Here is a 15,343-nt window from a genome sequence, read left to right as displayed (position 1 = left end):
GTGTGTGTGTATATATATATATATATATATATATATATATATATATATATATATATATATATATATATATATCAATAACAAATGTAACCAAAGGCTTCAGACATCCTTACTCATGCCTGGGATTTGGCCTATTTATCACCACGCCGATGACTACCGATTGGTGATGGTAGGAGTCTTTAGTCTGATGATGGCTCACAGCAAACCAATCTACTATGGGTGACCCTGACTAGTACAGCTTTACCAATCATGACGTAAGCAAACCCTTTCACCACGTTTAGGTATCCATTTTCAGGAAGGGATATATTCCAGAAAAATCTGTCATATACTGTGAAATCTTATTTTAGGCATAGGCCTAATATTTTAACTCACATAACCATCATTAGTAATGTTCTTTTCCTTCGTAAGATTTTCAAATGTTATTTTATGTATAGGCCTAACGTTTTAACTCACAGAGCCATCATAAGTAATGTTCTTTTCCTTCGTAAGGTTTTCAAATGTTATTTTAGGAATAGGCCTAACGTTTTAACACAGAACCACCATTAGTAATGTTCTTTTCCTTCGTAAGATTTTCAAATGTTATTCTATGTATAGGCCTAACGTTTTAACACAGAACCACCATTAGTAATGTTCTTTTCCTTCGTAAGATTTTCAAATGTTATTCTATGTATAGGCCTAACGTTTTAACTCACAGAGCCATCATAAGTAATGTTCTTTTCCTTCGTAAGGTTTTCTAATGGCGCTCATCTGTACGTAGCAGACGACGAGTTCACCCCATACGTGTCTGTCCAATTGCTTCCAGGGAAGAATGATAAAGGCGAGCAGAAATTTACGTTCCGAGGACCCATGATGAAGTTTTTGGAATTGCTCTCCGCAGATATGAATTTCACGTAAGTTTCTTGAAAATTCAAGAGGATTAGTTTGTCATATAGGTTTCCAGTATCTTTGTGTGCGTTAGAATTATATAATTTTAGCAATGTAACCATAAACTATTTAACTATACTTAACATTAAGTCACACCAAACTTTAAAAGTTTGTTTGAATATAATTTAAAACCACAAAATCTCAATTTAACACAATACATATTGAATATGACATTGCCATTGAACCATTAATTCCATCCAGTTTTAATCTTGAACTTATTTCACTGAAGTATTTGAAATCACATTTTAAAACTTGTGAATAATATCAAGAAATATTTCTTCATTTTATTTAATTTAAAATTTGGAACACCTGATTATTCGGAATAAATTCCTATAAGTTTCTTGACTCATTTTGGTCAAGCTTTCGAAAACATACATTAGCAATTTCAACACCTGAAAAATCACTTGAGTTTTGTTTAATATATGCTTTCTTCACACACACACACACACACACACACACACACACACACACACACACACACACACACACACACATATATATATATATATATATATACATACATATATATATATATATATATATATATATATATATATATATACGTATACATAAATATATATGCATACTGTATATATATATATATATATATATATATATATATATATATATATATATATATATATATATATATATATACATATATACATAAATATATATACATACTGTATATATATATATATATATATATATATATATATATATATATATATGTATGTATGTATGTAATATATATATATATATATATATATATATATATATATATATATATATATATATATATACATATATATATATATATATATATATATATATATATATATATATATATATATATATATACATATATATATATATATATATATATATATATATACATATATATATATATATATATACATATATATATATACATATATATATATATACATATATATATATATATATATATATATATATATATATATACCTATATATATATATATATATATATATATATATATATATATATATATATATATATATACCTATATATATATATATATATATATATATATATATATATATATATATACACACACACACACATATATATATATATATATATATATATATATATATATATATATATATATATATATATATATATATATATATATATATTAGATATACTCTCAAGAGATCCCCTGATGGTACCTGGGGTTACGTTCAACCAAACGGGACAGCCACTGGACTGGTCGGCTTGCTCGCGAGAAAGGTAAATCAACGTATTTTGTACTTAATTTATGTTGGAGAAAATTCAGTGCATGAGAAGAAGGAGAATTGAAAATTAATTTATGTTTGGTTTATATTGGAACCATAAGAATATTGGCTATGTCGAACTTCAAAAGTTCCAACTTGCAGAAAATGTTAAGTTGAAAAGGCTGATGTAAGTCTCTTTTCATACTTTATATATGAAAGGTCTTTTATTGTTGTTACTGTTCTTAGAATATTTTATATTAGTTGTTCATTACTTCTTATATACAGTGGTTTATTTATTTCCTTATTCCTCTCCTCACTGGGCTATTTTTCCATGTTGGAGTCCTTGAGCTTATAGCATTCTGCTTTTCCAACTAAGGTTGCAGCCTAATAATAATAATAATAATAATAATAATAATAATAATAATAATAATAATAATAATAAGAATAATAATAATATTTTACAGACAATCACCTATAATTTAGTTTAGATAACGCATGGCAGAGAGAGAGAGAGAGAGAGAGAGAGAGAGAGAGAGAGAGAGAGAGAGAGAGAGAGATTTCGAAGCTTTAAACAGTAAATTCTTAGTTGATTCTTTGCTGTTGTTTACATTTACTTGCGAAACTATAACTATAATTGAAAATATACCTTAACATGCTCATCATCCCTAAGCAAGAAAGAATTAAAGTTAAAAAAAAATAACATTTAGGCTACTTCAATCTTATTTCAAATTACTATATTTCCACCCGTAACTTTTAGAGGTCATACTTACTATCTGTTCACCTTGTTAACTTGCTGTAATATATCACATTTCATTTTTTATTACAAAAATAAATAACTTTAGGAAGCTGACATATCCCTGGGTCCCTTTGCCGTTACCGAAAATCGAGCCCAGGTGATGGACTACACCCACGCCATAATTGACGACCAAATGGCAACCATTGGCAGCACAGGAAGCACAGAGATCGATGTCTGGGCATTCGTGATGCCACTCACTTTCAAAGTGTGGCTATCCATCTTTGCATCCCTCTTCTTGCTGATTGTCATCATGCGGCTACTGGTTTGGACGACTGGTAACAACATGAAGGACAAGACGTTCGTTTTCGTCTGTATCCTTCTAGTCCAAGGTTTGTATGACTGGCAATTGCTTCGGAATCGTCATGCACTGGTTGGTGCACTTTAGCATGCAATAATACAGAGTAGATGAATTAGACTTATTGTGCTGTAAGAGTTTTACTTGTTACCATCAAGCCATCAAATGATCAGATCCGACAGAGGCCAAACGTTCGAGTATGATTTCTGATAGTACTATGTAAAGAAACAAGTCTGTGTTATACAATCAAAGAAATCAGATCAATGTTTGAAATATATCTAAAAACTAGAAGAATTGTCCTAAATAAGCGCTGTAAATCCTATAAAATAATTCCAATGAAATTTAAGCATATTAAAATTACTTTCAGAAGTCATCTGGAACGCAAGGACATTAGATCTATCTATCTATATACCAAGGCACTTCCCCCAATTTTGGGGGGTAGCCGACACCAACAATGAAACAAAACAAAAAGGGGACCTCTACTCTCTATGTTCCTTCAGCCTAAACAGGGACTCAACCGAGTTCAGCTAGTACTGCTAGGGTGCCACAGCCCAACCTCCCACATTTCCACCACAGATGAAGCTTCATAATGCTGACTCCCCTACTGCTGCTACCTCCGCGGTCATCTAAGGCCCCGGAGGAAGCAGCAGGGCCTACTGGAACTGCGTCACAATCGCTCGCCATTCATTCCTATTTCTAGCACGCTCTCTTGCCTCTCTCACATCTATCCTCCTATCACCCAGAGCTTTCTTCACACCATCCATCCACCCAAACCTTGGCCTTCCTCTTGTACTTCTCCCCTCAACTCTTGCATTCATCACCTTCTTTAGCAGACAACCATTTTCCATTCTCTCAACATGGCCAAACCACCTCAACACATTCATATCCACTCTAGCCGCTAACTCATTTCTTACACCCGTTCTCTCTCTCACCACTTCGTTCCTAACCCTATCTACTCGAGATACACCAGCCATACTTCTCAGACACTTCATCTCAAACACATTCAATTTCTGTCTCTCCATCACTTTCATTCCCCACGACTCCGATCCATACATCACAGTTGGTACAATCACTTTCTCATATAGAACTCTCTTTACATTCATGCCCAACCCTCTATTTTTTACTACTCCCTTAACTGCCCCCAAAACTTTGCAACCTTCATTCACTCTCTGACGTACATCTGCTTCCACTCCACCATTTGCTGCAACAACAGACCCCAAGTACTTAAACTGATCCACCTCCTCAAGTAACTCTCCATTCAACATGACATTCAACCTTGCACCACCTTCCCTTCTCGTACATCTCATAACCTTACTCTTACCCACATTAACTCTCAACTTCCTTCTCTCACACACCCTTCCAAATTCTGTCACTAGTCGGTCAAGCTTCTCTTCTGTGTCTGCTACCAGTACAGTATCATCCGCAAACAGCAACTGATTTACCTCCCATTCATGGTCATTCTCGCCTACCAGTTTTAATCCTCGTCCAAGCACTCGAGCATTCACCTCTCTCACCACTCCATCAACATACAAGTCAAACAACCACGGCGACATCACACATCCCTGTCTCAGCCCCACTCTCACCGGAAACCAATCACTCACTTCATTTCCTATTCTAACACATGCTTTACTACCTTTGTACAAACTTTTCACTGCTTGCAACAACCTTCCACCAACTCCATATAACCTCATCACATCCCACATTGCTTCCCTATCAACTCTATCATATGCTTTCTCCAGATCCATAAACGCAACATACACCTCCTTACCTTTTGCTAAATATTTCTCGCATATCTGCCTAACTGTAAAAATCTGATTCATACAACCCCTACCTCTTCTAAAACCACCCTGTACTTCCAAGATTGCATTCTCTGTTTTATCCTTAATCCTATTAATCAGTACTCTACCATACACTTTTCCAACTACACTCAACAAACTAATACCTCTTGAATTACAACACTCATGCACATCTCCCTTACCCTTATATAGTGGTACAATACATGCACAAACCCAATCTACTGGTACCATTGACAACACAAAACACATATTAAACAATCTCACCAACCATTCAAGTACAGTCACACCCCCTTCCTTCAACATCTCAGCTTTCACACCGTCCATACCAGATGCTTTTCCTACTCTCGTTTCATCTAGTGCTCTCCTCACTTCCTCTATTGTTATCTCTCTCTCATTCTCATCTCCCATCACTGGCACCTCAACACCTGGAACAGCAGTTATATTTGCCTCCCTATTATTCTCAACATTCAGCAAACTTTCAAAATATTCCGCCCACCTTTTCCTTGCCTCCTCTCCTTTTAACAACCTTCCATTTCCATCTTTCACTGTCTCTTCAATTCTTGCGCCAGCCTTCCTTACTCTCTTCACTTCTTTCCAAAACTTCTTCTTATTCTCTTCATATGACTGACCCAATCCCTGACCCCACCTCAGGTCAGCTGCCCTCTTTGCCTCACGTACCTTGCGCTTTACTTCCACCTTTTTCTCTCTATATTTTTCATACTTCTCTATACTATTACTCTGCAGCCATTCTTCAAAAGCCCTCTTCTTCTCTTCCACTTTCACCTTCACTCCTTCATTCCACCATTCACTGCCCTTCCTCACGCTGCCTCCAACAACCTTCTTGCCACATACATCACTTGCAATCCCAACAAAATTTTCTTTTACTAACTTCCATTCCTCCTCTAAATTACCAGTTTCTCTTACTCCCACCTCATCATATGCCATTTTCAACCTTTCCTGATATTTACTTCTTACCCCCGGTTTTATTAGCTCTTCAATCCTCACTACCTCCCTTTTACATCCACCTACTCTATTCCCCCACTCTTTTGCTACAACTAATTTTCCTTCCACTAAAAAATGATCAGACATACCGTTAGCCATACCCCTAAACACGTGCACGTCTTTCAATCTTCCAAACATTCTTCTAGTTACCAACACATAATCCATTAGATAATTTTTATTAATTAGGCAATGCTTAATAAAGAGCGGATTTTTCATTTATTTCAGCCTTGTAATAGATTCATATTTCATATGACCAAGACTCTTATATCTTTGATGGTTGGTTAGACTCTGAAGACATTTAACTCCCATTGCAACTTAGAGTACTTATCTCAAGGATCGGAAATAGCCATTTTTAACGATGAATTATGAAAGAGCCATTTTTAAAAACTGACTAGTACGATGAATTACGAAGCTTTGGAACCAATCAATTAAAGATAACTCCAAACTAGTTCATCATAAAAAAAGATTGCACTGAATCCTCACAATTCTGAAGTCTACAGATATTCTGAAATATCTTGGTCTTACATAAAACAATCAAACAAAAACTACTCAACTGTGAAACCCTGGTGACCTCCAGTTCATTCGGGCACACCAAATAAAAAAGAAGAGTCCAACGATGCGTAAAGGATCTCAGAATGTTGTGTAAGGATACGTTGGAAATCGGCAAAGAAACGGGAATTAAATAAATCGTTCCTTTAGTATGCATGGAAATATATTTGAAAAAAAAAAAAAATTACCTCTTGTATGTTGGTGAAATCATTGCAACTCATCACCTACAACAGGGGTTTCCCACATTTTCATCATAGTGCCCCCTTCCGGTGAGGACTGCTTTCACATCTGGTGTCTAAATATCAACGTTTTTATCCGTTTCAAAACACTTTTATCTGTATAAAAAGTTAAGATTTCCTATTACTATAATTATCATGTTTGAGTTGCCTTACAGCTAGGCCATTAGAGCTAGTGGCTAGCCCCTTGATCTAGGTGGCATTGCAGCTAGGCCCTTCGAGCTAGCCCCTTGGTCTTAGTTTAGGGATTAGGCTATTTATACTATAAATAGGGTATAGACTCTCGCGCCCTAGCAATCTCAAATGTTCCCCTAGGGGACCTTGGAAACGCTGACCTACAGTAAATGAGCAACATATTTACCGATCCCTACCACTCTTGACAGGAGCCAGAGACTTGAAGCGTTACATGTGGCAAAGAATGATAGTCGGCGCTTGGATAGTAGGCACAACGGTTCTCGTGTTCAGCTACAGCGGAAATCTGATGTCACTTCTGGCTGTGAGATATCTTCCCCAGCCATATCAAACTCTCAAAGATGTCCTGGATGACCCTGATGTTACCATGGTTTGGGAGATCAACACAGCTTATGTGCATGCTTTCAGGGTAAGAGCTCCAGTCGTGTTTGTCAATATAGTACTGACCAAGATGGTACTGACTTTTTCTCTGTAAGAGTATTTGAAATAGCTTATTAGTGTCTTATAGAATTACTTTAATATCAGAAATTTGGTTTATCTTTTTTTGTTTGAATCTCCAATTCAGTAAGAAATAACATACAGTTTTATAATCAGATAATTCCTAGAAACAAAAAAAATGAGCCTTACTGTTTTTACTTTTTCATCAGCTTAGCGTTAACAATCCATTATGTTCACAATGAGTAGACTCCAGCAACTAGCCTATAGAGTCAATAAGGTTCGTGGGGAAAATTATTCAATTTTAAATTTCAATAGTATGCATATAGATTTCTTGAATAGCAGCTATGGTTAAAAAGGAGGATAAGATGATGGTTATGCTCACGGAGTGTACTTACCTTTTACCAAGTTTTAAGGGTGTGTAGTCAACGTCTTTATGTTTGCAGAATTACGTTGAAATGAAATATACATTCATTATATATAAAATAGTTGATTTAGTTACTCTCTCTTTTAAGAAAACTGACACTGCTCAAGGTCCACGTCCTTTGAACATATGCTACCAATCTTTCATAAGATTTCACTATTCTTGGCAACGACTTAAAGTAATTATAAAGAGGCACCTATTACATTTCGTTATTTATAAGAATGTAACCCAGTTTTGGGGTCTAGATATGTTTAAAAAAGACTGTATTGAAAGATTCATAACTGCGTTCTCTTCGCTCGATGCTGTACTTTGTTATGAAGCTTTCTTCAGCAAGGGTTGTTCATAGAGCCAATCTTTGGCGAGGTTGTTCATAGATTTTGAGGTATATGAGTATCTTTCATTATATGAAGAATAAATGTATTCTTTAAAAATGGACTTCCTTCATCCAGGCGTATCCTACCACGGTAGAAGCAATAATGTTCTTTAGACCTTGAGCAGTACCGTAATATGTAAGAAGTTGCCTGTGGAAATTCATTGGATAGGCCTACATCTTTGACTCTTTAAGGTATAGGATTCATTACTATGTGATTTGCCAAACAAATTTCAAATATCAAAAAGTACGTCAAATAATATCTATGCACGTTTGAGAAGGTATACTGTCCAATAAGAGTATTACCACGTAGCCTACCGTGGAAAGGGTTCCATAATAATAATAATAATAATAATAATAATAATAATAATACAAGCCTAATCACACTGCTAAAGAATTCATTAAGTATTACCCTTATTTGAAGCATCCGACATATTTACTATATATATGACATGTGCTAAGTGCAGCAAAAACCTTGATATGGAATACATTTATATGAGTTCACTAAATATTAGAGGAGCTGTCTAGCTAGTATAGTGGTAGCAAGTTCTCCTAGCATTCGCATGGCACCAGAGTTTAAGCTGTTTACTGGGGAAGCCACTGCTATGGCTGGGCACCACAGTGGAGTGTTGAGCTAGCCCGTCTGACGTTCTGATGAGCACCTATTCTGATGAAACCTTTACCTTGCATATCAATTACGCCTTTTTTGCAGAAAGCGACATCAGGAGACTTGCTGAGAGTGAAGGAAACTGACGACAGAAACGAGATTGTTTATGTATTTTCAACTGAATATCATAATACACTGAACACTCTCGTGATAAATGGACGATATGTGTTGACATTAGAAGCCATTTCAATAAAGATGTTAATGGCAGAGCAATTCACCGCAACAGGTAAATTTTATATAGTTTCATATACATACACACACACACACACACACACACACACACACATATATATATATATATATATATATATATATATATATATATATATGTGTGTGTGTGTGTGTGTGTGTGTGAGTACACATATATATTTGTGTATATATATATACATATATATATAAATATATATATATATATATATATATATGTATATATATATATATATATATGTGTGTGTGTGTGTGTGTATATATATATATATATATATATATATATATATATATATATATATATATATATATATAATGTATGTATGTTGTATATATATATGTTTATATGTATATGCATATATATAGTATATATATATATATATATATATATATAGAGAGAGAGAGAGAGAGAGAGAGAGAGAGAGAGAGAGAGAGAGAGAGAGAGAGAGAGAGAGAGAGAGAGAGAGAGAGAGAGATTTTCAATATCAATATTCTTTGGTCTCATCTAATTCCATCAGTATTTCTTCATAACTTTTCATCGCTTCCAAAATGTTTTTATCTGATGAATCCAGAAAATATGAAAAACAATCGGCTAAGTTTTAATTGGCTGAAATCTCAAGTAATCCTGGATAATAATAGGCCTACCAATTGCACTGTGCTCTGATATGTTGATACACTTATCAGCTCACTAATCATCTTTATTAGTAAGAGCCTATTTCATGTAGTTATTGCTTTATTTTCTTATAAATTCTAAAAGAAGATTTTAAGAATGTTCACCAGACTTAATGAAGACCTCGCCCACTTCATTCTTGAGTGTCCAGACCTCAGCGACGAAAGAAAAAAAATAGTGGAATTGCAACAGCCGTATGAAGAAGAAAAGAAGAAGATAATAGGAAACGTGCTGTTCAAGAAAGAAGGAATAGAAAAAAAAAGAATATATCTATCAAATGTGGAAAAAAAAGAGAGAAGAAAATAAAAGAATTAGAATAAAGAAGAAACCCAAGGAGGTGCCGATGGAAAGGCAAATCCCTCCGCCCAACAACAAGAACAAGAACAAGAAATGTTTACCCATATTAATTAAAGAATACATATATACTGTCCATTGGCTATTTCATGCAGTAACTTTTTTTTTTAATTGTAAATGAAAATTTTAAGAATGCCCAGCAGACTTGTTTCAATGTCTATCCATATCAATTAAAGCAGACATGTTTACTGTTCATTACACCAATTACAGCCCTTATTATTTTTTTCCCACAGGGAAATGCCAGTATTATATATCAAAAGGAAAATTTATGCCTAATGTCTATGCCGTGGGCGTCCAGAAGAAAAGTTCGCTGCTTCAACCTCTAAACAAAAGGCAAGGCTTTAATTGTTATATGTCATTTGTGTTTTTGTTTCTTAATATCAAACATCTATAAAATTCACTGGCTAGTACAGCGGTAATGTGTTCGCCTAGCATTTGCATGACAGTAGATCGATCCCAGCCTGGGACCGTTAGTTTAAGCTGTTTACCAGGGATGTCACTGCTGTGGTTTGGGCACCATAGTGGGGGCTGGGCACCATAGTGAGGGTTGGGCTTGCCCAGCTGACGTTCTAGTGAGCATCCATTTTCATGAAATTGGAACTGAAACGAGACACTTTTAAGATTTAGATCAAGTTAATAGTTCATAAAGCTATATTGCATATTCTCCATCTTTTGTTTACATATATTTGCAAATGAATGGATAGGCCTAAGTATTCTGAAATAATTAACTCAAAGAATGAAGTCATTTACGTTAAATTGGACAGAATATCTAATTACAAAATACAGTTTTCTATATGAATATAATAAAAATTCAGTAATCTGAAAATATTCTTCAATATTTTGCATAATTCACTATGCAATTTTTTTCCTGTTGGAGCCCTTTGACCTTTATAGCATCCTGCTTTTCCATCTAGGGTTGTAGCTTAGCTAATAATGATAAAATAACAATTATAGAATAATAATGAAAATAATAAAATGGTAATAAAATAATAATGAAAAAATAATAGAAAAATGATAAAATAATAAAATAATAATAATAATAATAATAATAATAATAATAATAATAATAATATCATTATTATTATCATTGTTATTAATAATAATAGCAATAATAATTATAATAATAATAAAAATAATAATAATAATAATATTATTATTATTATCATTATTATTGTTTTTAATAATAATAAAAATAATAATAATAATAATATCATTATTGTTGTTAATAATAATAATAATAATAATAATAATAATAATAATAATAATAATAATAATAATAATAATAACTAAGTTATCTTTCAACTGCACAGGATTACAGCAGTCACCCAAAGTGGTATCTATCACTACTGGTTGAACCAAGAACTGCAAAACGCCACAACGTGTCTTACTGCCCCACAGAAAATCATTGTCCACAGTGCACTGTCCATGAAAAATATATGGGTAAGTAAATACAGTAATAAACTCAATAATCAACTGTGGGTCTATTTTTATAATTTTTATTAATATTTAGTAATTCAAGATTGTAGATATTTGGTAGCAGTTTAAAGCAGTAAATAGTATAAATTTATATTAATGAAATTCGTAATAGAAACGATAAAAATTATTGGTCCATAATCAACCGGGGGTCTACTGCTATGATTTTTATTAATATTTCAAGATTGTAGATATTTGGTAGCAGTTCAAAGCTGTGAATGGTATGAATTTATATCAATGAAATTTGTAAAAGAAACGAAAAGAAATATTGGTTCATAATCAACAGTGGTTCTAGTGTTACAATTCTATTAATATCTAAAGCTTTTCAAGAGTGTAGATATTTGGTAGCAGTTCAAAGCTGTGAATGGTATGAATTCATATTCATGAAATTTTGTAATAGAAACGATAAAAATTATTGGTCCATAATCAACCGTGGGTCTACTGCTACGATTTTATTAATATTTCATATTTCAAGAGTGAAGATATTTGGTAGCAGTTCAAAACTGTGAATAACATAAATTTATATTAATGAAATTCGGAATAGAGACTATAAGAATTATTGGTCCATAATCAACTGTGGGTTTACTGCTATGATTTTTATTAATGTTTCAAGATTGTAGATATTTGGAAGCAGTTCAAAGCTGTGAATGGTATAAATTCATATTCATGAAATTTTGTAATAGAAACGATAGAAATTATTGGTCCATAATCAACAGTGGGTTTAGTGTTACGATTTTATTAATATTTAAAGCTTTTCAAGATTGTAGATATTTGGTAGCAGTTCAAAACTGTGAATAGTATAAATTTATATTCATGAAATTCGGAATAGAAACGATACGAATTATTGGTCCATAATCAACAGTGGGTCTAGTTCTACGACTATATTAATATTTAAAGCTTTTCAAGATTGTAGATATTTGGTAGCAGTTCAAAACTGTGAATAGTATAAATTTATATTCATGAAATTCGGAATAGAAACGATACGAATTATTGGTCCATAATCAACAGTGGGTCTAGTTCTACGACTATATTAATATTTAAAGCTTTTCAAGATTGTAGATATTTGGTAGCAGTTCAAAACTGTAAATAGTATAAATCAATATTTATGAAATTCGGAATAGAAACTATAAAAAGTATTGCTTTTTTTTTTTTTTTTTTTTTTTTTTTTTTTTTTTTTTTTTTTTTTTTTTTTTTTTCCAGGGAATTTTCATGATACTAGTTGTAGGACACGGCGTAAGCATCGGGATTCTTCTTCTCGAGCGCATGTTACAGAATAGCATGAAAAAATCCTCAAGACTTGCTACACCTTTCGAAGACATTTAGACCGAGTTGATCTTGCTTGAATACTATGCTTCACAAAAATGTCCTCATGCTGATCAGTGATGGAAGTAAAAAGAAATATCTAATTGAATACTATGATTTATGTCCTCATGCTGTTCAGTGGAGGAAGAAGAGAATAAAGAAATGTCTGTGTCAAGTATTAGTTAATTCTTCATCATCATCATCTCCCCCTACGCCTATTGACGCAAAGGGCCTCGGTTAGATTTCGCCCAGTCGTCTCTATGTTGAGCTTTTAATTCAACTTCTCCACTCATCTTCTCCCACTTCACACTTCATAGTTCTCTTAGTTATAATTTATTTAGTTTACTACAATAAGTCATTTTAAATCGTTAGAAAATAATGGCTTGTTTCTACTTGGCATCATTACCAGCACGAAAAGATGATAAAACTATCAGATTAATATTACCATTACCAGCTAAGCCACAACTTTATTTTGAAAAGCCGGATGCTATAAGCTTAAGGGCTCCACCGGGGAAAAATAGCCCAGTTAGGAAAGGAAATAAATAAACTACAAGAAAGGTAATGTGCAATTAGAATAAAATATTTCAAAAATAATAACAAGTAAACATATTTTTCATATATAAACTATGAAAGAGACTCATGTCAGCCTGTTCAACCTAAAAACATTCTCTGCAAGTTTGAACTTCTGAAGTTCTACGGATTCAACTGCCTGATTTGGAAAATCATTCCACGACTTGGTCACAGCTGGGATAAAACTTCTAGAATACTGTGTAGTATTGAGCCTCATGATGGAGAAGGCCTGCCTATTAGAATTAACTGCCTGCCTAGTATCACGAACAGGTGAGTGTGTGCATTCTTATGAGGAGGTTTTGATCGATGTTTTTCTCAATAGAGCTCTTGTCTTAACAAGTGTTTCGTTTTCATAGGCCTATTTATGTCATGGAAATGGTATGTCACGCAAGAGAGGACAAACGCCATGATCATGAATAAGTTGCAATAATTATGAGATTACTGTTGTACCTACGTCCAGGTTAGCGAGAAATTATATAAATATTTTGACATGTCTCATTCCAATGTGACGTTTATCATTTAATGTTGACCACGAGATTTATTAAGAATAGCATAAAAACTCTGATATTACATTTCAATGTCTGCTGTAGTTTATGTTGGCTTTTCTATAGAAGTTTATATATATATATATATATATATATATATATATATATATATATATATATGCATATATATAAACATATATATATATATATATATATATATATATATATATATATATATATATATTTATATAAAATATATATATATATATATATATATATATGTATATATGTATAATATATATATATATATATATATATATATATATATATATATATATATATATATATATATATATATATATATATATAGTCTGCTAAAATTAGGTTAAAGTTACACTGAAGTGGCACAGTAATAGACAAATAAAAAGTATAGAAGACTATTTAAGCCTTATATCAAGAGTTTGATCTATAAAAAACAAATGGGTTCCATAGAAATTTTTATTTTATTTTATTCAAAACAACTATGCAAACTTAACAATATAAATGCTTGTAGTACCCTTGAATAATCATTGTGCATTAAAAAAAAAAGATACTTCAAACAAATACAGGTTTTTGGGAGAGTAAAATATGCGGCCAACGTTTGAGTGTCGAGTATGTGGTAGTTTACAGTTCAGTATTTTTCCTTTTTTTTGTTTTCAACGCATATTCATTTGCTTAAATGCACAATGGAGTTTATGTATATATTTTTTTTTTCATTTAATGCTAAAGTATTAATACAACGCTTACTCGCTACAAAGGACAGTGAGTGCGGTCTTGTTTTTGTAGGCTTTTGACGTGCAGGCCAAATTTAGCAGCCAAACGTTTAGCTGTCTGCTCTGTTTCGTAACTCGGAAACTGCTCTTTTGAAAGGAACCACAGGATTTCTGGAAAAGAAAAAGGAAAAAGGGTTATTGTGGCCCGTTGGTAATGTCCTTGCCTAGTGATGGCCAGACTGAAGTCCGATTAGAGCTCAAACTCCTTAGTTCTTTTGGTCGCTGCAATCTCACCATCCTCGTGAGCTAAGGATGGGGGAGTCTTGGGGCAGAATATAGTTCTATCTGCTGAGTCATCAGCAACTGTTGCCCGGCCCTCCCTGGTCCTAGCTTGGGTGGAGAGGGGGTTTGGGCGCTGATCATATATATATATATATATATATATATATATATATATATATATATATATATATATATATATATACATATGCCTACATACATACATATACATACACACACACACACACACACACACACACACACATATATATATATATATATATATATATATATATATATATATATAT

General features: G+C 32.8%; 2 protein-coding genes across 2 annotated transcripts in view; one reads left to right on the top strand and one right to left on the bottom strand.

Annotated features, from left to right (window-relative positions):
- The first annotated feature begins 732 nt into the window (after nt 1–732).
- Nucleotides 733–13,130, top strand: LOC137645379 (glutamate receptor ionotropic, delta-2-like). The gene is made up of 7 exons (XM_068378189.1): nt 733–887; nt 3,024–3,306; nt 7,239–7,456; nt 8,989–9,169; nt 10,408–10,507; nt 11,485–11,614; nt 12,848–13,130. The coding sequence occupies exons 2-7, from the start codon at nt 3,078–3,080 to the stop codon at nt 12,968–12,970; spliced, it is 981 nt and encodes a 326-aa protein (XP_068234290.1). The 5' UTR covers nt 733–887; nt 3,024–3,077; the 3' UTR covers nt 12,971–13,130.
- Nucleotides 13,131–14,591: 1,461 nt separating this feature from the next.
- LOC137645371 (apolipoprotein D-like) overlaps nt 14,592–15,343 on the bottom strand; it is a 19,270-nt gene continuing 18,518 nt past the window's right edge. The window contains exon 6 of the mRNA XM_068378181.1: nt 14,592–14,927. Within this exon, the coding sequence (XP_068234282.1) occupies nt 14,794–14,927 (134 nt within the window). The 3' untranslated portion in view covers nt 14,592–14,793. The remainder of the gene's footprint in view (nt 14,928–15,343) is intronic.

Source organism: Palaemon carinicauda, chromosome 1 (genome assembly GCF_036898095.1).
Source record: "Palaemon carinicauda isolate YSFRI2023 chromosome 1, ASM3689809v2, whole genome shotgun sequence".
Lineage (NCBI taxonomy): Eukaryota > Metazoa > Arthropoda > Malacostraca > Decapoda > Palaemonidae > Palaemon > Palaemon carinicauda.
Note: the sequence above shows the minus strand (reverse complement) of the source record. Positions and strands in the feature narration are given on the sequence as shown.